Source organism: Cyphomyrmex costatus, unplaced genomic scaffold, assembly GCF_001594065.2.
Source record: "Cyphomyrmex costatus isolate MS0001 unplaced genomic scaffold, Ccosl1.0 scaffold162, whole genome shotgun sequence".
Classification (NCBI taxonomy): domain Eukaryota; kingdom Metazoa; phylum Arthropoda; class Insecta; order Hymenoptera; family Formicidae; genus Cyphomyrmex; species Cyphomyrmex costatus.
In genome coordinates this window covers 639,156-663,103 of record NW_017275632.1, presented here as the reverse complement: position 1 = coordinate 663,103, position 23,948 = coordinate 639,156, and the positions used below count along the sequence as shown (strand labels likewise).

Sequence of the window (23,948 nt, the reverse complement as noted above, 5' to 3'; positions counted from 1 at the left end):
GTATGGTAGATAAAGGGAGGAGTCGCGTGAAACACCGACATGGTTACTCCGGCGTTGCTGTTTCTCGCGTTTTTTTTTTCTTCTCTTTTCTTCCTTTCTATTCAGGACCCGTCATCGCGATGCAAATATGTTCGATGCAAATGCTCGCCTCCGGAGAGCAGCGGTAACGGAAGTGGTAGCACGTACGCAGCCGTAGATTGCGCACTCCGTTATATGTATTTCCTGTCCGACGCGAGCCGTTCCGGTGTCTCCACACGTGCATTCGTATCGATTCACATGTGGATCTCATCGTAGACCACCCGGGCCACTGCGCCGCGTTTTTAAGCCCAGCATAAGACGCGTTTCTCGCTCGCGCGAGCTTTATCGTGGCAAACCTTCGCCGAAGCGCAAACCAAATCTCGATATAGTTACTTATTGATTCTCTCTCTTACATACCCTGAATAAATTGATTACGAAAACAATTGAGCCAGTCGTCAAAGTTTTTAAATACTGTTCTTTATATAATATACAAATTTAGTAATAGACTTTATATCTCTTTTGTTAACTCTTTTAAGCAATGTCAAGCGACATTTTTATCTTATATATTACAAATGTAATTAAATTTATATTAATTGCGACGTTAAATTTTGTTAGATTATACAGGCCTGAATTTCATTTTTTATGAAAATAATAGGATATAAAGAAGAAGAATAAGCTTTTATATTTTTATACTTTTTATTTAATGAAGAATTGTATTATATATTTTATAATAATAAAGAATATGAATACGATTTACAAATACTACTTTATAAGCTATGTGAACGTATGTAAATAGAATTCGTTGGAAGTGCAGAGAAGCCGGGATAGTTCGCTCTAATTTTAGATTCTGTTACCGAGCAAGCATATGTACCTTCAGCGTATTTCGGCGTATTATGTTCGACGGTCCGGAAATAAAGTCGCCTTTCAACGTCGCGCGAGTGAGCACCTACACGCGACGACTTCCGGCTGGCTCAACGTTTTGTTTATTTCTCTGTTATCGCCGTAACTTGCCCGTCGCGGCACGCAGAGAATCACAAAGTAGAAGCGTTTGGTTGTATGTACTCGATGTGAGGAAACTGTGTGAAAGGAATACTAATCCGTTACACGTGACATTTATACATTCATATCATATTTGTCGTGTTTCAAATGCGAAAACGTTATTTTTATGTTACTTATAGTAGTTAATTAACACCGCTTTTTCAGACTTTTGTTATTTTTGAGCTCTTTTTTGAAATTTCAACCTGCAGAGATCCTCTTTTATCCCATTAAACGAAAATATCTGACGTAATATTTTGTGCACAATTTTTTCCTATTTTTTAAACAAATTACACCCCAGATGTATCGCCGAGGTTACATAACGTAACTTTTTCTATTCTGTAGAATACGACTAACGTATTAGCATTGAAAACTATATTTTTTATCTTATAAAAAAATTACGTTAGTAATTTAATTTCTAATTTTAGTATTAAATGCAGTATTATAATCTTGTAAATTTTTATCGCATATATTAATATTTTTAAAACCGTGTTATTTGCCAAATGGAAGCAAATTAAATTAGAGAAAGCACGTTTTATATAACCGGTTTAAAAAATTTCAGTTTCACCATATTGAGATTAAATCATATTTGTTCTGCTATTATACGATGCATATATAATATCGCAGTTGTATAAAGTGCGCGGGCATTACGCCGAATGCATTCTGATAATAACAATTGCAATCGATATAAACTATGTCTGCATACAATTCTCTCGATTTGAATATTTTAAGAGTTTTTTTCTCTCTCTCTCTCTCTCTCTCTCTCTCTCTCTCTCTCTCTCTGTGATTCAAAGAAAACAATTTTTAATTTAATATTGATAAATTTTTAATATTAATTTTTAATATATGATATTTATTTTATATTAAAAAGTTACAGTTTAATAACGTTAACAGTTTAATAATATATCCTTGTGTATGTGATTGTTTTCCAATTTATTTGTTCAAGAAAATTCATTTTTAATTCTCTTTTTAAATATTATTCTACATACAACAAAAATTTAATTGGGTCCATTGATTCACTCATTCTCTTCTGATCTACGTTCTGTTTTCCCTTGCTGCACTTGTCCAAAGTACGTTGCTGCTCCTCTTTTTCCAATATAGTTCTCAATAGCGGTGGAACACATTCGTCTTGAAGACCGTTTCTTTTGGTGCGACAGGCCTCGTATCTTTCCAACTGATAGATGGGAATAAAATCCTTCCCGTAGCGAGCGAGCAACTCTTGCGAACTAGGCAAGCGCGATGTATCCCCGGAAATCTTAGGCTTTAAGCAAGCACGCCTAAAGGCTACCGCTGACTTCTGACATGTGGGTACTTTGTCCGACTTGGCGGATTCTATCCGCGTGACCTCAGTTCGCAGTATCTGCTCTGAAGGCAGACGTTGAAGTCGTTGATCATTGAGACGTTTTTGCATCGTACATCTTTCTATCGGCAAAGACTTTGCATCTAATGCCAAAGCTTTAGTGCGAAAGAAATCGCTACAAACGTCCTTGGATATTGATCGGACTGACTGGCAACAACTGGCTGAACATTTCTTGTATTTTTTTGAGAGTTTCTTGACGGAACTTGGTAATTCGAAAGGATCAAGACCGTTTTTATGTGTTATACGAGAAAGTACATCTTTCATCTCTGGGAAGAACAAGATATCAATTTTCAAATCTGCTTTATCTGGACGTGCAAGTTCACAGTCTGGAGGGGAATGATGTGTCACTTCCGGTTTCGACTTCCGAAACCGTGAAACACTTTGTTTGGAAAGAGCTCGTTGACAAGGAACTTTCGTTTTTTTATCGGAAATCTTCTTAGTGGAATCAATTGACTGAATGATTTTGCAAGAATTGTCTTTCTTTAACTTTGATTCTAAATGAATGCAATAATTAGTTTTATCTTTGCTTGTCTTTGTTGAACAATGAATAATTCTAGCCAAAGGACCCTTGGGTGTAATGCATTTGATAAAAATCATTGGCTGCGTAGATAATTTGTCATCATCATAGTAGGATGCCTTTAAAATATTTTTTGATGAAGGACAATGCAATGTTTTGGAACTAGAGCCGCCGAGTTGTTTTTCGTGCTTATCAGTTTTTAGAATCGCAGAAGAGACAGTTTTCACCGGTACTTTAACTCTACCAGTTAAAGCTGTTGAGTCATCAATGTGGTTATGAAATTTTAGAATATTAGTTGCTGGAAGTAAGATGAATTTATCACTCCCAATTTGAGAAAAATCAGTCGAGCTAAATTGCTGCTTTATGTCTTCGCGTCGCGGTATCATTCTGAAAATAATAAAAAATCGGTGCGATAACAATTTCCTAGCGATTTGCTACATACATTGTTTTGCTGGTCAAGTATATATAATGTATGTATAAAATATATCAAATATTTATAGAGATACGTCACATACTAGTATTATTATCATAAAGCATTATTCTATTTTGAATATTTTGACTTCGTTGTTTTTGAGCTATGGATATATTCTTTAACATCTTTCGATTTAATGTCAATAGGTATATACAAGGTGTTTCAAACTTAAATGATCAAACTTCCAGAGAGTTGTAATACTGTGTTTGGTTGCAGCACGAGCTGTTCGTACTGATGATACGCTTGCATACCTGCAAGAATTACAAGCAAATGATAACGTGAATAAATAATAAATAAGCACAAAAATGAAAACTACGTTTTGTCTTTTTTGCGATTTTCTTCAAAACGGAGCAAAGACGAGCACATCTCTAAAAGACTTTTTGTCTTACAATTAGTTGACCGATGCCCTACACGCTTCCGAAGTTTCGTCATTTAAATTCGGGACACCCTGTATATGTATTAATAGTTCTATAAATCGGAATATTTTGCTTATTCATTCATTATTTTTTTTATTTTATTTGACATTTTTTATATTACTGAATCTATTTACGATATTTCTTTTTAAAAAGAATACTATTTTATCATTGTTTATTGATTCGATCTTCAAGCTGTTAAGTTTCCGATTTTTCATTCGATCAATATATCAGTTCGATTCTCACGGTTTTCTACTTTGAAAATGAATCGCGAACAACATTTTCACCAATAAATACGAATTTCGAACGGTTGCTATAGTGTCAGCGGCCGTCTGAATGATCTTGGCCCTCTATCGGTCGAAAGACTTTGAAGTGGTACTCTAACACGGTGCATCTCGGTGGATACTGCGAATTATGATGGTAGATGAGCAAGGTATATGCAAGGCCGCGAGACTATTGAATCGAATAATATACAGCTGGTATTCGAACTTATGACGCCTTTATCTTGCGGTAGTCCGAAAATCTTTAGAAATCTCTACTTTTTTAAATCCCGTAGCCACACCTTTGATAAATTTCGCGTTAAATGTCTCCGATCGCGTCTAAATCGAGAGAAAATAAAAGAAAGACTCAGAATCTTTGTGGTACATACGTGGTAAAGTTTCTCAAGGTCGCGATGCTCGTTCGGATTCGAATTACGCGTCTTGTATTGCTCGACGACTTCGACCGCTGACTGTGCTGCCTGTTACCGGCTTGTTAACCGGTGGAGAGATATTTTTTCTACAGAATATCTGCTTGCAATCACATTACGTTGGGCAGCTTGCATTTCGCACCGCTTCGACAAGCGATAATTCCAGTTTGCATTTACCGTCGCATAATTGAATAATGTAGCGGCTATTTTTTAACATGGATAACATTCTACATTTTTTTTTTTAAACAAGTTTAATGCTTATACAATATAACAACTTTAATGCAGACAACTTTAACTTATACAGATTTATTTATGATCGAAACTTTGCGTAATGTCGAAAATAAAAAATAACTATATATATGAAATAATAAATAAAAATAGTTGATATCATCAACCAGTTTAAAAGAAAAGTCTTTGTCCTAATAAGTATTGATAGTAACAATAAACACGACCATAACAATTACAATCGTGCGATACGTTGATATTTTAATTACCGGCTATATATAGAAAATACGCATGACAAAGTGGCAGCTTCACGGTATTTACTTATGGCGCACGTTAAAGAATGAGAAAAGTATTCGCGATGAATAAGAAAGCGAGATAAAAGAGGCAGAATGAGAGAAATAAAAAAGAGAAAACGATCTCGTAGGACGCAGCTGCTCGAAAGAAGAAGATATGCAGAAGACAGAAAAGTGGGAAATATGGCAAAAAGGCAAAGAGAGCATTGTAACGGGAGAGAGAAGTCTCCCTTTCATGATGACTCATTTACAGTTATGTACGTACATACGTCACCGCGAATTACTGAGACGAGTCTGTGACATTTCTTTCTCGACGATTTAGCCCGCAAGCGAAATACAGACCCATCGTCCTGTCTTTTTTGCGGCATTGCTAAGAGAATGAAAGGACTCTCATGATTCATAAAACGCTACGTTTCCGAATGAATGGCGCCATTCAACATTGTCGTTTGAATATTTGTAACTGTCAAAATCTTACAAGTACCATGTGTAATATGATGCATCTTTGTTTAATATTAATACTTGAGTGCGTACAATTTTATCTTTTATTATGAATTTTCAAGGAAAACCAGAGATTTTAAAATCTTATTAAAGTTAGACTCTATGAAATAATTACAATTAATTTTTTTGCTCGAGATCACGATACTTTCTTTAGTTTATACGTTTACTAATTTTATCACAAATGTCAGACATAACTTGACTAACTACCTAACAGGAATAACTAGCTAACAGGAATATCTTATATAAGAAAAAAAAACTGAGCAAAAAAATAGATGTGAGATATTTAATTTAATCATGTGAGAAACGAAAAATTCTATTTATATTAATGACTGAAAATGGCACACACACGCACAATGACTATGATAATCGACACATGGAGGTGTAAGGCCGGAATAATGCGTGACAATGCCAGTCACGAAAGTTGGTTCGCGGTACGTGATCACGAATGCGATTCGCATTGTCGAATGCCTACAAATTTTGCACCGGTCACTAAACTGGTCCGTCTGTCTGTCCATCTCTTCGTCCCGTCAATCGATTCAAATCCCAAAATAAGCATGTGCTACCCAATGTCCGGCAAGCATATGCAAATAGCTCCACTACTCCCCTATGGAGAAAGAAGCTACCGACACACACATACATTATGTTACAGCTGCCCTCATTCGGCTCTGTACAAATTTTTTCGCTCGATTTCATATGACTGCACGCCCATAATGCATCCCACTTTAGGGTCTAATAATGAATAATCATTTTTAACAAGGGGAACGGCGATAACGTGCGATTTTTGTATAGGGCTATTATGAGTATTAAACACTAATAGATTATTTATGATGTACGCTAAAATATTCATTATCATATCACAAGGACGTACATCATTTTTTAACGATCCATAACTTTATGTCATGACTTGTCATTCTACGATGATTTTACGACAATTTGCATAAATTTAACTTTACGAAAATTCACCATCGAGTAAAGATTTAATTTTCTGTTCCGATTTCATCTTTCTGTTTCTCTGTATACTTAAAGGCTTTTAAGCAAAAGTGTTATTACAACTATTAAACATACAGGTTAATTTGGGAAACTTTGCCGATCGTTTCGAGAACTTTTGTCATCTTGTAAAAATCTGCTGTTTTCGCTTCTCTGCGTTCTTTGTTAAAAATTTTTGGGGATTTCTTCAAACTGTTAATTTGTCTACTTTGTAACTTCCGAAATTTTGTGCATTGTAACTGAAATTTTGACACTTCGCTATCACTTGAAGTTAACCGAAATTAACAAAGCCGACGTCTTCTCGAAGTGAATGGAAATAAGATCGAATATATTTCCAAATTCGATCTATTCATCAGTTCTTTTTTCATCCGTTTTATTCACCATTTAAATCTATATATATCTTGATTCCTAAGAAAATACAATACTTTTTACAACGCAAAGATATTTTTTTTGTTCTACAGATAATCAGAAAACTATTCGACAAGTTTAAAGATAAGTTCGGCAAGTTCGTGTTTAAATATTGCACAAAATATCAGTTTGTCGTGGTATTCGCTTGTTCAAACAGCGCAACAGACAGCACCTATGCGGTTTCGTTCCGCTTGAACGGTAGAACAAGCATAAAAGCAACTTCGCACATGCGACAAGCCGCAGGGCCTTTCGCTCTGTAGAAAACGGGAGCAATGGTCGCTATGTCGACAAGTTCGTGATTCTTGCTCCTATGTATCTGAGTAACAATCTTTATCTTAATTGATTTAATTTTTATGCAAAGATCATACTGTGGTGATAAAATTTATAGTTCAGTATCTGTATATTAATGAATTATCATAAATTAACAGATTAAAACATATAAGATTTACTGATCTTCAAGCCATCTTCGTCATCATCCTTCTTTTGGCAGCGTTGTCAAGACACGAGATGGCAACTGTAAAAAGAGTGAGGGATGAAAAGAACGAAAGATGGTCGGTGACGGTCGTTGAGACTTCGCCTACACGCACTCCGCTAAGGTCCATCTTCCCACACGTTATTCATCTTCCTTCAATGCTCGCTCCCTTAATCTCCCTTCCTCTTCTCTCCTTTCTCCCCTGCTTAATCTCGCCGTAAAATCCGACGTTTACTCCCTGCGTACAGTCGAGGAACCGGAATTGAGATAGCGCCACGTTAATTGCCGTCGATAATAGGATGCGTAATGGAATGTACAGTCGATCAATCGCGCCGCATCTTTGTACGCCACGGCTAATAATTACGTCGCGCTAATCACGTATCTACGTGTGTATACTTTTTTTTACTAATTGACGATGCAATAAACGTGACCCTCATATATTGCAAGTACCTTAAAGAAATATCTTCACATTAATGCATTCTTAGTACAAATATTGTATGTTATATTATATTATATGCAAAAGAGTTTTTTCTTTATCTTCGATATATAGTTGTGTATGCACTTATTTCCAAATTATTACCGATTATTAAATTAATCGATAATTATATTAATAATCTTATTTTATATATCCGGCAAAAACATACACTACGTATCCTTCGTTAATTCCCCATACTTGCGTCGAGTCCCGCTGTACCGAAGTACCGTACAGGAAGTTATGCTTAACATTTAATCATTTCTGAGATCGAGTGCGAGACTGCGATCTTGTAATTTCCTGTAAGCAATTACAATTTTTATGATGTATAATCGCAAGATTCGGGTCATATAAGAAGTTTACAAACACACAAATACATTAACGGAAAAATGAATATTTTCTTCTCATATCTACATATAATACATATATTAGCTATATTTTTAGCTTGTTATGCAAATTATAATTTAATTTTGATGAAACGTAGGTATAATATCGAAAGTATAAGTATATTAAAACACATCTTACATTGAGCTTAATTAACTAATCTTAATATTAATTTGGACTCGCAAAAATTTATAAAATTAGAGTAAATACGATTAATCCGCACGTTAAGAACGCAGCTAGTATAGCGCAATAAATAAAATGTGCAAACTTCAAATACAATATATTGATAATAAAACAAATACTTAAATTAACGTTGTGGTTCTTTACTTAAACTATCTTCTGAATGATCAACGTAGTCAGAATAATGATGACAAAAAAAGATTCAAGTACAAAAATGGAGAGGAGAAGAAAATTGTATTGTCGATCCCAAGAGTGATAATTCTCTGCAGACCAAGAAGATGTCAGAGTTTGGAATGTTGATCACAGACTTTTTCTAATATTGATTATACATTTTTTGTGATATATAATTTATATATTATACATCTACCACAATTGTCATGACAATGAAAATTTTATTATGATAAATGAATCGCGTATATATTGCGAAAATTTCTCATTTCGATTCACGTTCTTTCAATCGTTCTTTCAAACATTCTATTAATCTCGTTATTAGAAAAAAGTGTTTAATTGCCATATTATACTAAGATCAGTGCTGTCTACTCGTTTAAGTACAGGTCGTTAAGATTCCCTGTTGTGCACGGCGGATGTTGCGAACGTCAGCCTCAAAGGCACGTGCTTAGACGTCTGCTTTCGGTGCGAGGCAGATAAGTAGTGACGTCGAAAACGTGCTTGTAAATGCATTTCCTAGGCAGCACTGTCATAAAATGCTAATTGCATTATACACCTAACAAAAGGTTCAGAAATGGAAAGGGACGAACGTCCAACATTCGTGTCTTTTCCGAAGTTTCTCACATTTTTAAATAAAGGCACAGATAGAATTTCTGGTCATAAATTTTAGTTCGTGAAATGTATACATTTTTTTGTCAAAAAGATGTTCAATTTCTATTGCTAGCACGGAAATTCAGCGCATTCTCAATAATGAAATAGATTTTTTCGATAATGAAATTTTCTATATACAGAAGTACCTTTGTTCGCATAATAAATCTGAAAGTACGAATCCGGTCGTAACATGCAAAATGAAATTTCCTGTGTGCAGCGTGTGGGCAGCGCAAAGAGAATCCGCAATCCTCGAGATTGCTCGCTTTGCTCGCTTTACAATCGCATCCGTATACCCGGCTCCGGGTCATTATTCATTTTAAGCGGCGGCGGCATAGCGCGTCAATCTCCACGATGAGGAAAGCGCGTTCATCAGCGCCAGCGCCGGATCTTGCGCATTATTACAATTAGTGATGTCGCAAACGATACAAACGATCGTGTCTCACGACACGCGGAAGTTGCATTGTGACTCGGTGTAAAAATTTGTGACTTGAACGCAATAGGAGGCATAAATTAAAGATGCAAAAATGCAATTCAAAATTTCCAATATTTTAATATTTTATATAATATTTCTGAATTTCTACGAGAAATTGTATTCAATTTTTGTAATGAGAATACCTTAAATGGCTTAAATTATATTTGTGCTGTTTCTTTTTAACATTTAGAATTTGTAGATTTATTTGAGCTCAGTAAAATAATTTGGAGTTACGTTTTATATAATACGTAGTTATTAAATGTCAGTGAAATTTCGAGTTTACTTCTTCGCAATTCACTTAACTGATTATGAACGTTAATTGCGTTAATTATACATACAAACATATTTTAATTGGTATATGTTGCAACATCGATAAATCTGTTATAAAAATCAAACTGGCTTCGATTATAAGAGTGAAAGGAGTAGCTGTGAAGGGTTGTTTTACAACACGTATAAAAGATATGGTGAAAACATATATTACATATAAGGCAATAAATATTCTGATCTATCTTTATATGGATTTAATAGAAAATAATTTATGGATATTGATCACAAACATGATTATACAGACGTAAAAAAGTTTTTTGTTCCGAAGATTAAACTATGATATTCTTATATATTGTGACGCTCTTAAACCGAATCCAAAAATTGCTTCATTCTGTCACAATTTTTTTGTTGTTGACAGAAAATAGCTCAATTCTCCAATATATATGACTTACCAAATTGCATATGAACTGTTTAAGTAACTGTAAGTTTACATATTATCGTTGAACTACTTTCTCTTATTATTTTAGCTTACATATTAAAAACCAAATAACTTTAAAAATACTGGAAAATTAAACTTTTTCGTTGATTTAAAAATTGTGATTTGATGGAGCAGTTTATAAGTTTATTAAACTTTTTAAAAAGGTTATATGCGCGTATCAAGAAGTTAATAAAATTTATATGTCACAATGAGATTTGATCAATCATATACATATATGCAATTTTATAATTTTATACGAATATAATTTTATGTGAAATTTTTATTTATCTCACGTTAGAAAATGAATTTTTTGGTTTGCCTGATAAAATAAAGAGAAAAAAAGATTAAGAAAATTGTACGAACTAGGAGCAGATGTGTAACGCGTAAAAGTGAAATTTTCACACGAGTTTACTTTCAACGAGCATTTCAAAGAATTATCGCGTGAACGCACACGTTTTCCCCGATTATGATTAGAATAAATTATAATTGTGGAAATAAAAAGAGAGACACTTGTGAAAGCAAATAAATGCATTATCTACTGAAACGCTATATGAACACGGTTGAAAGGGCTTCTTATTTTTTAAACAACAACTTCGAGCGAAAACACGAGATAAAGATCATGAAAATTTCACGTAATATTTTTGTAAACGAAAGCAGCGTTACTGAAGTCGATCTCAAATCATGATAGTATCTTTATTTAATTTGTAAATAAATTTGAAACTTCTTTCTCTCATATTTTGCACATATTTTGTCTTGATGAAACTTGCGTTTCGATCGGCATGGATATCTGAAATTCGAGAGAGCTTTTCGTCGACGATCGCGACATATAAATCGTCCTAAGCCATCTCAGAGACTAGTTATCAAGGTACGAGAACGTGGCTTTGAAATCCGAACGGTTCACACTGAGCCGGCGTTATTTATCGAGTCATATCCTTTCTCAGTCCTTTTGCCTGCTAGCCTTGAACGCATTTCTACGTCTACATATAAATTCGGCTGTATGAATTTTTAAACTGACAAAAAGCTTGAATTTTTTATTATTTTTTTTCTTCACTGAAATATTTGGTAATTTTGTCCACTAATGATCGTTATTACGACAGAAACATAAAAATTTAATAAAATTTGTGAAGATATGTAAATCTCTCTCTCTCTCTTCGTCTCTTTTTAAAAAAAAATTATAGGATATAAATAATGCAATTATTTTTTGCTAATGGAACTGAAAACGTATAATCGCTCGTAAAAAAAACAATCAATAGATATTAAATTAATGTAATTACATAAATTTAAGATAAAATTATCAATTACTGAAATTTACAGTCTTTTTTTAAACGGTTACTAATATTTTTTCTTAAAACAACCTTGCATGGGAATGAAAATGACCGTAAATTATGATCGATTTTACGCTGATTTTGAAATGGAGCGGCTCGGAAGAAGCAGTAGAATGACGAAGAAACAGTTACGGACATGACTTTGGTTGAGTCATAGAAATTTTCTTAGATATATTTTATTTGCTGGAGAAAATTATTGCCGTTTTTTTAAGATTCTTATCACGTAATAGTAGAACGGTCACTATATTTCAAAATTGATCGATCGAAAATTAATCGAGGAAAAAATATATTTGAAATGAAATAATACCGAGTATAATTCAATGAGAAAGATCGTCACTCTATTATAAGTCGTATCATTCATATTTCTTATTTTATTATTTTTTGAATAAATAATACATATAATTATTATTTCTATATATTAGTTTAGAATTTACTACTTCATATGTACATACAGCAATACTACGCGTGCATAATTTGTTTGGCACATACAGCATTAATCTCCCGAGGTTGTAATCAGGATTTCTATTTCAAATAGTGGAAACATTATACATTGTATGCCCGCGTAACAATTAGCACGTCGTTATGTAAGACATCCCGCAGTTGAAGTTACCTCCCTGGTTATCATTACGTTTTAATTACTTCAAGTGGTGTTCATGATCCGTCCGTAAAACACTTTCACATTATTGCAATATCGTTGATCACATGCAGAAAATAAATAATATGCTTGTAAAATAAATAATGACTTGTTCCAATCTATTGAAAATTGTAGAGAAATTTTTGTTGCGCAAAATCAGGTCGACGAGAAGTAGGTATAACGAGATAGTGAACTGGTAGGTTTAATTCACGATAACGGAGCTCACTTCACATAATTCTATTTAATTTACTCTAAAGTCTAGACTCTTAATAGTTCCCTCGCTGGTCGTCAATTAAAGCTGACACTTGTCAGAAGCGATTCTTGTTTTTTTTTCGCAGTATCACGTAGCATCTAAGTGTCGTTTCAACTCTGAACTTTATTTTAATCTACCTCTCTCTTATTTTTTAAAAATTACAGTACAAATGTACAAAATTTATCTTCACATTATATTTGCGGAAATTGATATTATAAAATGGAGTAACTTTGACCCAATTGTGACAATGCTCAGAATGCATGTCAAAATCCGGATCTAAAACTTTTTTTGAAGACATGTAAGACACGTCTTATGTTCTGATTTCGGACATGCGTACTGTCTAAGCATTTTTTTTTAATTTGAGCCGAAGCTGAACTCTGACTGAGTTAAAGTTGTCTTAATTGAGTCAAAGTTTTATAGTGCAAAAAAGAAATAAATTATACTTCTTTTTATATTTAGAAAGATCTTTTTCTATTTTTTATAGTTTTTTTTTCAAAGAGAGGAAGAGAGAGAGAGAGAGTTGTTATATGCTTTTAGTATTTGTTTTTGTTTCCTTAGAAAATGATAGATTTTCCTTTCATTTATCCGAGCATATCACTGCACTTGACGTGGATCATCCTGACCATACAAGCGTGCACTTCTGGAAGTCTAGTCGAGTGCAGCGTACAGTCGACGCGCGTGCATTCGTCGCCGATCCTCCGACAGGTCGGCTGTCTCTCTTACCCTCTCTTTCTCTCGTTTACGAGCGCCGAGAAGACTGCCGCCGATAGAGGCGCTCGTGGCACGCTCGGATTAAGTCCGGCTCGTCGAGCCAGATAGCCGTGAGTCCGTCCGCGGTGCGGACTGATCGCGCGCAACACGCTGTCGTACGCGCTTTTCGCGCAGAAGAAACGCGTTTGTCGACAACGGACGGTAAAAGAAACGCACTCCCACTCGCACGCGGGTGGATTGCGTTACGACGCGATCGGTGAGAAAAAGAGAGAAGGGCGGCAATCGTCGTTCGCGAGCTCGTAAAAAAAAAAAGCGATCCTGACAGCTGGATCGCCACAACTCGCGAGAACACCTCTTACTTTTCTTAGCGCAGCAGCCGTGCGACTGTCGCTCGAGGACAGAGCTGCGTCGCTTCGGTGTTCCGCACGCGGTAAATCGTATTATCGCGGATAGTTCGAGCGTAAATTCAGCGTCGTGTGTGTATGTGTGTGTATGTGTGCACGCGCGTGTGTGTGTGTGTGTCGCGAAAGGTATGCAATCGTATCTCGGTGAGAAAAGAGTTTTATCTCTGTGATGTGCGACGCTGTGTATCTCGGAGTGAACAGGGAGGCGACCGATCGCTCTTCCTCCTGCCCGAACGTGGAATGCATTACGTATCGGAATTCGTGGAACTCAAAGGAATCGTCGTAAGCTGTGGCATGAATAAACTTTCGGCGAATAATCAGCGACAGGTGTGTCGCCCGTGATTCGGAGTCGCGTTACTCCGTTTCTTCTTCCTCAGTGAATTTAATGGATTATAATCGAACTTCTATAAATCGTCGTGCAAATCCCCTCCCTCTCCTCTCGACAGACCCTGAGTGCTCACTGCGATCGTAAATCTCGACCGGCTTTGCCAACAATTCCAACGGCATACATCCTATCTACACCGACGGCAATTCTCCGCGATCGTCGCGGATTCTTCGACCAGTTCCACCTGCAATCTGCAGCTGCATCTCCTCTTCCATCGGTTTCTTCTGCAGCGAATCTTCTCCGCGTCCTCTATAGACCCATCCGATCTTGCTGAGCCTACCTCGTTTCTTCTGACGTGAGCTACGATTTTCTTTCGGAGCAGATATATCGGAAGATTTGTTTTAACAGAAGTTCTAACAGACGATTTCTTTAAATAGAAAATAAGAAATATCGGCAGAAAAAGTTTACAAAAAAATTAAAAATATCTTTCTTCATACACAAATTCAGCACATTTCAAGACAGCAAAAAAATAACGAGAACCTTATTATAAGTGATAAGATAGGATAGTCGATAAATGCCCCGCCAACGACAAATGGTAAATGTTTCGATAAAAAAATCGCAAATTTAATTATAAATTACATAATAGAAGGCATAAAGAAGTTGCACACGTAACAATTATTTAAAAATTTATCATAAAGAAACATAAAAAGTATATACATATGTATGTATGCGAAATATTGGAAGATTAGGAGGAGAATAAGGGAAGAATTTCTTGTGGAAAGAACACACTGCTGCGTACACGCGAACGAACGTAAAACAAATTTAAATAAGACACAGATAAAAGGTAGCTCTTTGCGGAAGAAGCCGCCACGGAGAAAATACGACGAGGGTCGCGCGCATTCACAGTTCAACGCCTCGCATCATCCGCGAGAATCGACGTATAGAGATAACGCAGCCAGCTGATATTCGTCTTGGTTTAACGACACATGTGCGTTCTTTCTCTCTCTTTCACTCGTTTCGGCTACGCTGTTCAATAGTCTATCTATATTTAGCACAAGTGTCGAGAGGGAAAACGCGACGAAGAAATATTCCGAAGGAACAAGTCAGCGCGACGAAAGGACCGTCACGAAAATCCAAGAGAAAAAGATAAAGGAAGAAGAAGAAGAAGAAGAGATGTAATCATTGTTATTACCACGACTCTGAAGATCGTGTGTGACTTGAATTCACCCGCGAGGACGAGAGGGTATTCCAAGAAGCACATTATCGTGGTATTGCTAGTATCTTGATAGCGTACCCTTGACATCGCGCTCCGCAGTCGATACCGAACGCAGACACCCGATACGCAAAAATGCGGTAGCGCGGAGTCGGAGGGCGAATTGGAGCCAATCGAGAGAGAACCGTTTGCGATCGAGACCCCAGTATCGCGCGGTATGGCTAACACAATGCGTGTGACTATCTACGTACTACGAACAGCGCGCCACAAGATAAAATAGACGTCGACACAAACGTGACAGATAAAAAAGCGCAGAGCTCGACTGAAAAAACGTCGGTATCCTTTCAACGCGTGTGAAAAGAAACTGAATATCGCACTGATAATCCGTGTCAAATAGGCATGATAACTTGTCACGATAATCGGACGCAATTTGCGCCGTGAATTACACGTGGTTCCTACATCGCTTTGAGGAGATTTGGGAAATGTGAAGACATGCTGACCACTGAGAATCCTGAAGAGTCGCCAAAGCGGCGATCCACGTTCTACGTGCCATTGGACGGCAGCGAGCCGGTGCGGCATCAACCGATTGCAAAGCTGACTAAAGGCCACTCAACAGATGGCAGTTGTGAAAAATTTGCCTGCAACACCTTTCCCATCGGCAGTACGGCTAAGACGTCAACGTCCGGATCGCTTACGCGCACTTTGAGTAACAACGACGGCTTCACGTCGAGGAGAAATGCAGATGAGACGTTGCCCGAGATAAGAGGGAAGGTGCAGTCGTTGACGAGGATTTTCGAGGCGTCCAAGTGCGAACGGCCGTCCGCGACGTCCAGTGGTCAGACGGAACAGAGGAAGAAAGTCGAGAGAACCAGATCGTTCAAGACCATCGAGCGATTCCAGAGCCGATTCACCGGTAGGAAGGACTCCAGCAATAGAAAGGATAATCGTTTAAACAACACCATTGCCTGCTTCGAGGTGGAGAACGATGCCGGGTGTAGAAAGAAGCCGATGAATGCCGAAGAGAAACCCGCAGCGAGAATCGTCATCGAGTCGGCTCCGAAGTCGGCCGGATCCAGCCGCGAGCACAGGAGCAGCCATCAGGAGCCCAGGATCAAGCAGAACACGACTCTTACGAATCTTCTGATCCGTAGAACTCACAGCACAAAGTTAGCAAGGAGCAACAGCACGTTAGTGCGTCTCGGAAGGCACGCTTCCGTCGATAGTCCTTGTACCGTCGAGAAAACGGATGTTCGTGCAAATAACGATAGGTTCAAGAACGAAGAAACCACCGAGGATCCCGCTGTCGCAGATGATGAATGCATCGAGTCGTCCGTCTTCGAGGACGCCGATATCGACGGCGGAATACACTCAGGTAGACAAACGAGTCTTTCCGGTTTATTAACACACCATGTAGATTCTCAATCCGGATCGTCGATGCAATAAATTAAATATCCGATAAAGATGCATATTGTTTAGCATAATTATGCTGAACATTATGCTGATTACCACGCTAATGTGATTCCAGATTGATGTTGATTCATATAATGAAAGTGGTTCATTGAATCACTGGAGTAATTTTACAGCTTGTCATATATCTATTAAATATTTTAGTAGAGCAGCTAAACATTATCATTCAAAATATATGAATATTTTTTGTCTCAGATTTAAAAGAAATATTCTTTTTCGATTTTAGCAAAAAGTTCAAATAGATTTTACAATATTAAGATTACTTTATATTGATAAAAAAAATTTATGTACGATAGGACAGTCAATAAGTAACTTTAATTTTACCTTTCACAAACAAGATGACAAAAATCAAAGTTAGTTATTAACTCACTCGTATATATTTTTTACGAATATATTTAAAGGAACCTTTTTCATCGTGAATATCATATTAAAGGTAACGTTAAGACCATGAAGAAATTTAATTGAATTTATACAATACATACTCGACATTAATTATCCTACTGCAACATTATGTTATTATAATGAATCGAAGCGCAAAACGATATGAGGTCTATATGTTTAGTGATTGGATAGTAAGATATTTAATAGTAACTTACTCGCAAGGTCAATCATATCGGTACTTAAAATCGCTGGAATGGTCTTCAAATAAATCAGCCGGATGCGCCGGTTTACGCGAGTAAGCAACGAGTGGTAATTAGCCACTTCCGCAAGGTTTCTGACGTCAGCCTCAGCCCCTAAACGATTTTTGTTTTCGTCTTGATAATTACGCAATAATTACACGTTACGCTGTTCCCAAAGCTGCATTTAACAGTATAGCAAAGTTTATTTATGAGAACATTGAAAGAGTTCTATCGATAACAGATTCTAAAGATTCGCTTGATAAGGTCTCGATATATGCAATATATATATAAACACAGATCTGTTATTCACTTCTGAAAATGTTTTATAAATGACCAAACGGTATACTTATCCCATGATTATCGCAAAGAAATCCTTTTCACACGCACCTGCAGTGAAATTAAAAATGATTTTATTTTTTAAATAATATAAAAACTATATACACACACACTTAAACTGATTTATTAATTTTTTTTCTAACATGAGTATTGCATTTTTTAATTAAAAATTTTAAAAATTATGTGCGTTATGATTTTGTTACTTTCTTGCAACATAAACTGTAACAAAATATTTTTTTTGCTTTCGTGAAAACGGTATATATTATGTTGCACTCAGTTTTAAGTGTACTCACTCGACATTATGCTCTAAAAGTCTAAACATGGCGATCAAAGCATTAAACTTTTATGAGCCATAGTATAATCATAATTACAAAGCGCAAAATTACAGAGTACGTTCATCACCGAAAGAGTCACGGGACTTTTAAGGGAAGCATATGCGCGTAATGATTATATACGCAAGCGAAACGGCGTTACGCATTATTGTCATATCTTTCTTGATAGTATATCAGCTTTTTGCAGGCGATGATAATATTTACGCGTAAAATAATGCGTACGCGGAAACATTAGTGATCTCAACATTCACATAACATTTTCAATATATTTCTCATTTCATTTGTCATCTATACTTATAAACCGAATTATCTTATTTATCTTAAGAGAGAGTGGAGATAAATATTATATCTTTCTCTAAACAATACTCTCAAATTATTTATTAAATTATTCTTAAAATTATTCAGTACTCTTATTTTAGAGCGTTTTTAAAATATATCAAAATAACAATTAACGAGCGTTAAACGAAATGTTAAATTATCTGTCAAAACGTATTCATTATAATAAACTTTCTTTTTTCAACACTTTTTATCGTTAGTCGAATATACGTTGTAGGCAAGAATGTTGATCGTGAAAGGATTATTTAATATGATTCACTGCAAATCTCTGTTCCAAGAAATATGCTTCGTTCAAGTCTTTAAAATTATAGATCGCGTTTCGCCCTGTAAATAAAGCAAGAGTCTTGCATTAAATAATTTACGGTTTAGAGATCGGAAGAGCTAAAGTATAAACGACAAGGCTTTATCTAATTCAAACTACGGCGAATGAATCGTCGCACTTCACATCGGCATGTTCTCCTTCCCTCGAGTTAATTGTGAAGAACGCAAAGCACACACAGCTAAACACGGTTATCGAAGTAAATACACACGTTCGCGCGTATTAAATCTTCCTTCGGCTTCATTCTAGTACCGCGGATGATGGAGCGTCTACTCGCATTTTCCTCTTCGCTCTCCATAAAATTATCTTGATATATTGGCGAAACTTAACAGGGCTGATCTAATGCTTCCGAGAATCTTATTATGGTACAATGAAGAATCAGCAAAAATAATATACATATACAGAGTGTCCCAGATCTTACTTTTTAAATTCGATGTCATTTATAATTAATTCCTAAATTTAAATATCGAATATTTTATTGATTTTTTAATTCATTAAATTATAATTTAATTTTCTTAATTTACTATTAAATGGATTAATATCAATTTTATCCTGTATTTGAAACAAGAGATCTTTTTTTCTTCATCTTTAATTATTTATAACTTTTTAGATTATTTACGTTTTTGCTAAAAAAAAATCGATTTCGGACTAATTAAGAACTGTATATGTGTGTGTGTTTTTAAAAGATGATCTATTGATTCAGATCTAGGGTACCTTCGTATATCTCGTTTATTTCTATTCCGAGAACAGCAACTTGTGTATTACGTTGTTTTTTATCGTGAATAGTATCATTGGAAAGAATATTCATGATTTAGTCTAATAAAATACAGAACAAGCCGTTCGTAATATAAAAATTTATAATATAACAAAAGAAATAATACTATAATTTATACAATATTATATAATTTATTTATACATATATATGTATAAAAGATAAAAAATTGTATCTAAACAGATAACGCATTGAATGAGAGGTTCGTATATTATTATATAATATTTCAATTAAGAAATTTTTAAGCAATACTTTTTTATATTTTCTAAATGTCTTAATATTGCCTGTCACAAATTCTCAACGAAAGCAGAAATTGTTTCTAAAGATATCCGATCCGTAGCGAGAGAAAGAGGTGTAAAACGTTTCACATGGACATAAATAAGGTGTAAGACATTTCACATGAACGTTTCATAGCGATCTTACGTTGTCTAAATCCACAATCTACTTTGCCAGAGCTTATTGCATCGTTTCTAAACTTATGAAATTATTCCGACGTGCCGATAAAACGAAACCAAGCGAATCTGCCGCATGGTTTCACGAAAGCGCCATTGCGACACACCGCACGCCGTTTTCTCGATGCCATTTACTGCTCCACGACTGTTTCACCTTCTTTCCAACGTCACGATCTCTCTATGCTAATTTCGTCGGGAAGTAGGAAATGGTGCAGCGCAATAGATCCACAGAAAGAATGGCAAAGTGGTAAATAACGTTTACGTTACTACACGAATGGAATAAATGCGATGGACGTGGCGAAGGTTTTATCACCAAGTTTAGAATGATTTATACTACGACCAGTAGATTGCAAACTGTACTCAACCAAGTTCTTTAGCCCTATACATTTTTATGAGCATATACCGACGGAAAAAGCGCTATTTTTTTTTATCATATAACAGATTATCGTAAACGTTTTTTTTTTTTTTTTTTTTTTTTTTTTTTTTTTTTTTTTTTTTTTTTATAGAAAAAAGTCCATTTAGGTATCAAGTTCACGCGATATTTAAAATTTAAAAATAAGGTATATTCTCGTTCGAGTATATCGCTTCATGTTTGTATAATAGAATGTGAATTCAACTGGTACTAAGAGTTTGGATTTAAGAGTTATGTTTCGTGACGTAAAATTTCTATATTTTCAAATTCGTAGAACACGATTTGCACAATTTAAAGAGAACTAGAAATGTCAGTCACTGGTAGATCGTATCATAGATTCTATTCGTGTAGTATATGTTGAAAATTGTACGGTAAATTGGACGGGTTGAGTGACAGAAATGAACGAGAGAATTTTTACGGTGGTCTCGTAAATCAGGCCGATACAAAGAGGAGAGAAAGAGCAGAAGATCGAATTTCGCGATTCTGTCGACGAATTCGTTGGTACCGTTAGGACGGCAGAAATTGCATCGCGACGCCCGCCATCGCACATCTTTTATTTCCCGTCAGCCGAAGACCATCTTAATTAAAGAATCGAAGAATTACACACGTTGACTCATAAGTTGTTCAAACGAGTCATTACTCTCCGTTCACCTTTCGCTATGCGCGTAGCTATACTGTAAAAAATAAAAATTTAACCAGTAAATAAATGCAAGAAATATATATGTGTAATAACTAATGAGAATATTACGGCTCACATTGCTTTTTATTTTTAAATTTTACTTGGAAGAAACTATTTCTAATTATATTTTTTAATGTGTGTGTGTGTGTTCTGTAAAATATGTATTAACATGTAATTATTAAGATTTTTAATAGCTATACATTTTACAAAATTAATTTATAACATCAGAATTTAAAAAATAGAAGAATCGGAAAAAGGATTTATTTTATTTGTGAATAGGTTTTGTATTTATTTTAGTATTTCTTTTTAATTGTCCTCGTAATATTTGTAATAAATTGTGCATTTAATCGATACGATATCGTTGTTAAAGCAATATAAAGGTATATGTTATTTTTGGCAACGGTTGGCAAGATTAATAAGCCTGACAGGAATGTGGTCCCCGAGATTTTTGTGACTAACTAGTTGGAACACGTGATCGCTAACAACAGAGAATCCCCACCGTTTGCAAATCGTGTTGATTGCAATCCAAGGACCTGCATCGACATTTTTGAGAATCTACTTATATAGGGGCCTTTCGTTCAACCACCTGCCCTTCTCGACTTCAAATCGAAAGAAAAAGTCGCCGTGATTATAGCTCGCTCGACCAAACTTCTCTATATTAATATATTTATCACTATTTAAGACTCTAATTGAAAAAAATTATATAGAAAATTCAATAATAATAATAATAATTTTCTAAATCAATTAATCTTCCAAGAATTTGCAAGAATTTAAATAATTAATATTTTTGTGTTTTTAAAAATAAGTTAAGTTACTGTTTATACTGAATATCTTTTACATAATTAAATCTTATATTAATACATATTTCTTTTTTTGCCTCGTAAATGCAAATGTTCATTTTAAAAAACCATTTTAACATAAAATTCTTTATCACAATAATAACAAGTGCGAAATAGATTTTTCATGAATTTATAATTTTACTTCTCTATACAGGCGCATATGATAAGCATACCTACTTTACAAAAACACCATAAGGTCGGTATCGCGCGATATTGCTGTTTGGACCATATTGCATGGCGTAGAAAAAGTATAGATATCGCGCTGCCACCATTCGATGTCGTTTATTTTCTGAGTTTTCAGGATTTTATTGTGTTTCAAACCATGACACGAGTACAATTTTTTATATTTATTCTGCTCTCTGAATTTTTATATAAAAAAAAAGTATACTTCATTAATTAATCTTATAAATGAGTATTTGAGGGATCTGACCAGATTACAATGACAAAATTACAATGACACCGCAAATGGTAACTTTATTTAGGCAACCACCGCGAAATGAAAAAATTCCGTTCTAATCTTTTTCTCCTTCTCTATTTCTGCACAAATGGGGAACTCACTGAATCACTCGCTCGGAAGAGACATGGGATTAAACGGGAGTAACACGCAAATGTTTTCTGTTGTGAAAATGCAGGAATATCGGTTCCACGACGCACTCACGCGAAATTAACAGCGCTTTTTCGATCTAAAAAGCTTCCTAAATATATCAATACAATAAGTTTTTTTTTAAAACATTTAATATTATAAGAATTTTTAAGATATAATAGAAAAAAGAGAGTTCAAAATTGAGAAATTTTTTAATATTCTAAGTTTATTGTACTTTATTTAAAGCACTATTATTTCCTCTAATAGATTTCTGTCCGTGGTTAAATTTTTCATTTTGAAATAAATATTCCATGTTACTACAGCTGTGATAACAAACGATATATCAATGACGTTACGAGATAATGACATCATTCATCATACGAATTCGCAAAACACCATTACACTGACCTCATAGTAGATACTAACGATGTGTCTGATTGACGAAAAGTTTTGTGTGTGAGACTGAACCAGATTTCTTTAAGGCATATTGCTCAATATGAGTTTCGTTGTGAAACAATTTCGACACGATGTTACTTAATTATAACTGGTATCAGTTTTAACTCGTGGCCTTCCATATCATCATACAGTTTATACATCACCAATTAAACTTTCGAACGTTAATTACGATTTATTTAATGGTACCTAATTCAAATAATAACATTTGTCGTAGGCAGTACAAATTATGCGGCATTAATGGACGCATTATAAATTACAATTATATTAAGGTATCAAAAACATAAACTTTCGATCTTAATGTGTGCGTCAGCGTTATTGTTTTAAAATATAAGACGAAGTATAAAATATTATATGGAAGAGGAATAAAAATATTTCGAGAAATTCATGTATCACTGTCCAGTATTAACAAGAATAGACTGAATTGAATTCACAGGCGGGAAAGAGTGTCTTTCGCGAACGACCGAACGTGAGAATACGCTGGAAATCTATTCCCATCAGATTTCCCGGTATGGCGAGATTCTTCGATTCTGTTTCCAGAAAAGAAATTAGAGATTCCTTAGCGATTCATTATCGTTTTCTCACGATCGATTTCGCGATTGATTCAGTTCTGATTTTATTTATAGTCTTCATATGGATAAGAAAACTTGAATTGTTCAATTTTTATATCAATTCGTAAATTTTTTAATCCGTGTGTATAAAATAACGAATATCGAAAATTATAACGTGAAAATTAGACATAAAATGTTTTATTTTTTAACTCTAAACATTGTAAAAGAAGGTAAAACAGTAATAACGTCCAGAAAAAGTTTTCATATTCTATTGATATTCAATTGCTTATAAATAGAGTTTTACATACATTTACATTTCTTATTTTTTTATCGATAGCTACCAACAATATACTAGAATCTCTTTATGTGTATTTATATAACCGATTCACATCGCAACTCAATGTTAGAGCAAAGTTCTGTTAGTCAAGGCAAGCTAACAGTCGACAGACCGCAATTACACGAAGTGAGCGGATT

The 23,948-nt window shown here is 35.0% G+C and overlaps 2 protein-coding genes across 3 annotated transcripts in view; one reads left to right on the top strand and one right to left on the bottom strand.

The window, feature by feature from the left end:
* Positions 1-1,981: 1,981 nt before the first annotated feature.
* Positions 1,982-6,771, bottom strand: LOC108771607 (uncharacterized). Of its 2 annotated transcripts, none has more exons than XM_018536938.1 (2): positions 6,585-6,771; positions 1,982-3,317 (listed from the first exon to the last, which is right to left on the bottom strand). In XM_018536938.1, exons 1-2 carry the CDS (start codon positions 6,629-6,631, stop codon positions 2,030-2,032), a joined length of 1,335 nt encoding a protein of 444 aa, XP_018392440.1. In that variant the 5' UTR covers positions 6,632-6,771; the 3' UTR covers positions 1,982-2,029. The 2 variants fall into 2 exon arrangements, with proteins under 2 accessions (XP_018392440.1, XP_018392441.1); XM_018536939.1 differs by lacking the exon at positions 6,585-6,771 and adding an exon at positions 3,446-3,523.
* Positions 6,772-14,430: 7,659 nt separating this feature from the next.
* The window catches only part of raskol (Ras GTPase-activating protein raskol), a 60,741-nt gene continuing 51,223 nt past the window's right edge, over positions 14,431-23,948 (top strand). The window contains exon 1 of the mRNA XM_018536940.1: positions 14,431-16,695. Coding sequence (XP_018392442.1) covers positions 15,816-16,695 — 880 coding nt within the window. The 5' untranslated portion in view covers positions 14,431-15,815. The remainder of the gene's footprint in view (positions 16,696-23,948) is intronic.

Excerpts from the sequence above, each read along its gene's own strand:
- LOC108771607 (XM_018536938.1), bottom strand. The coding sequence starts at position 6,631 with ATGACAAAAGTTCTCGAAACGATCGGCAAAGTTTCCCAAATTAACCT. Across the intron at positions 3,318-6,584 it reads AAAGTTTCCCAAATTAACCT|AATGATACCGCGACGCGAAG; the intron begins GTATGTTTAATA and ends TATTATTTTCAG.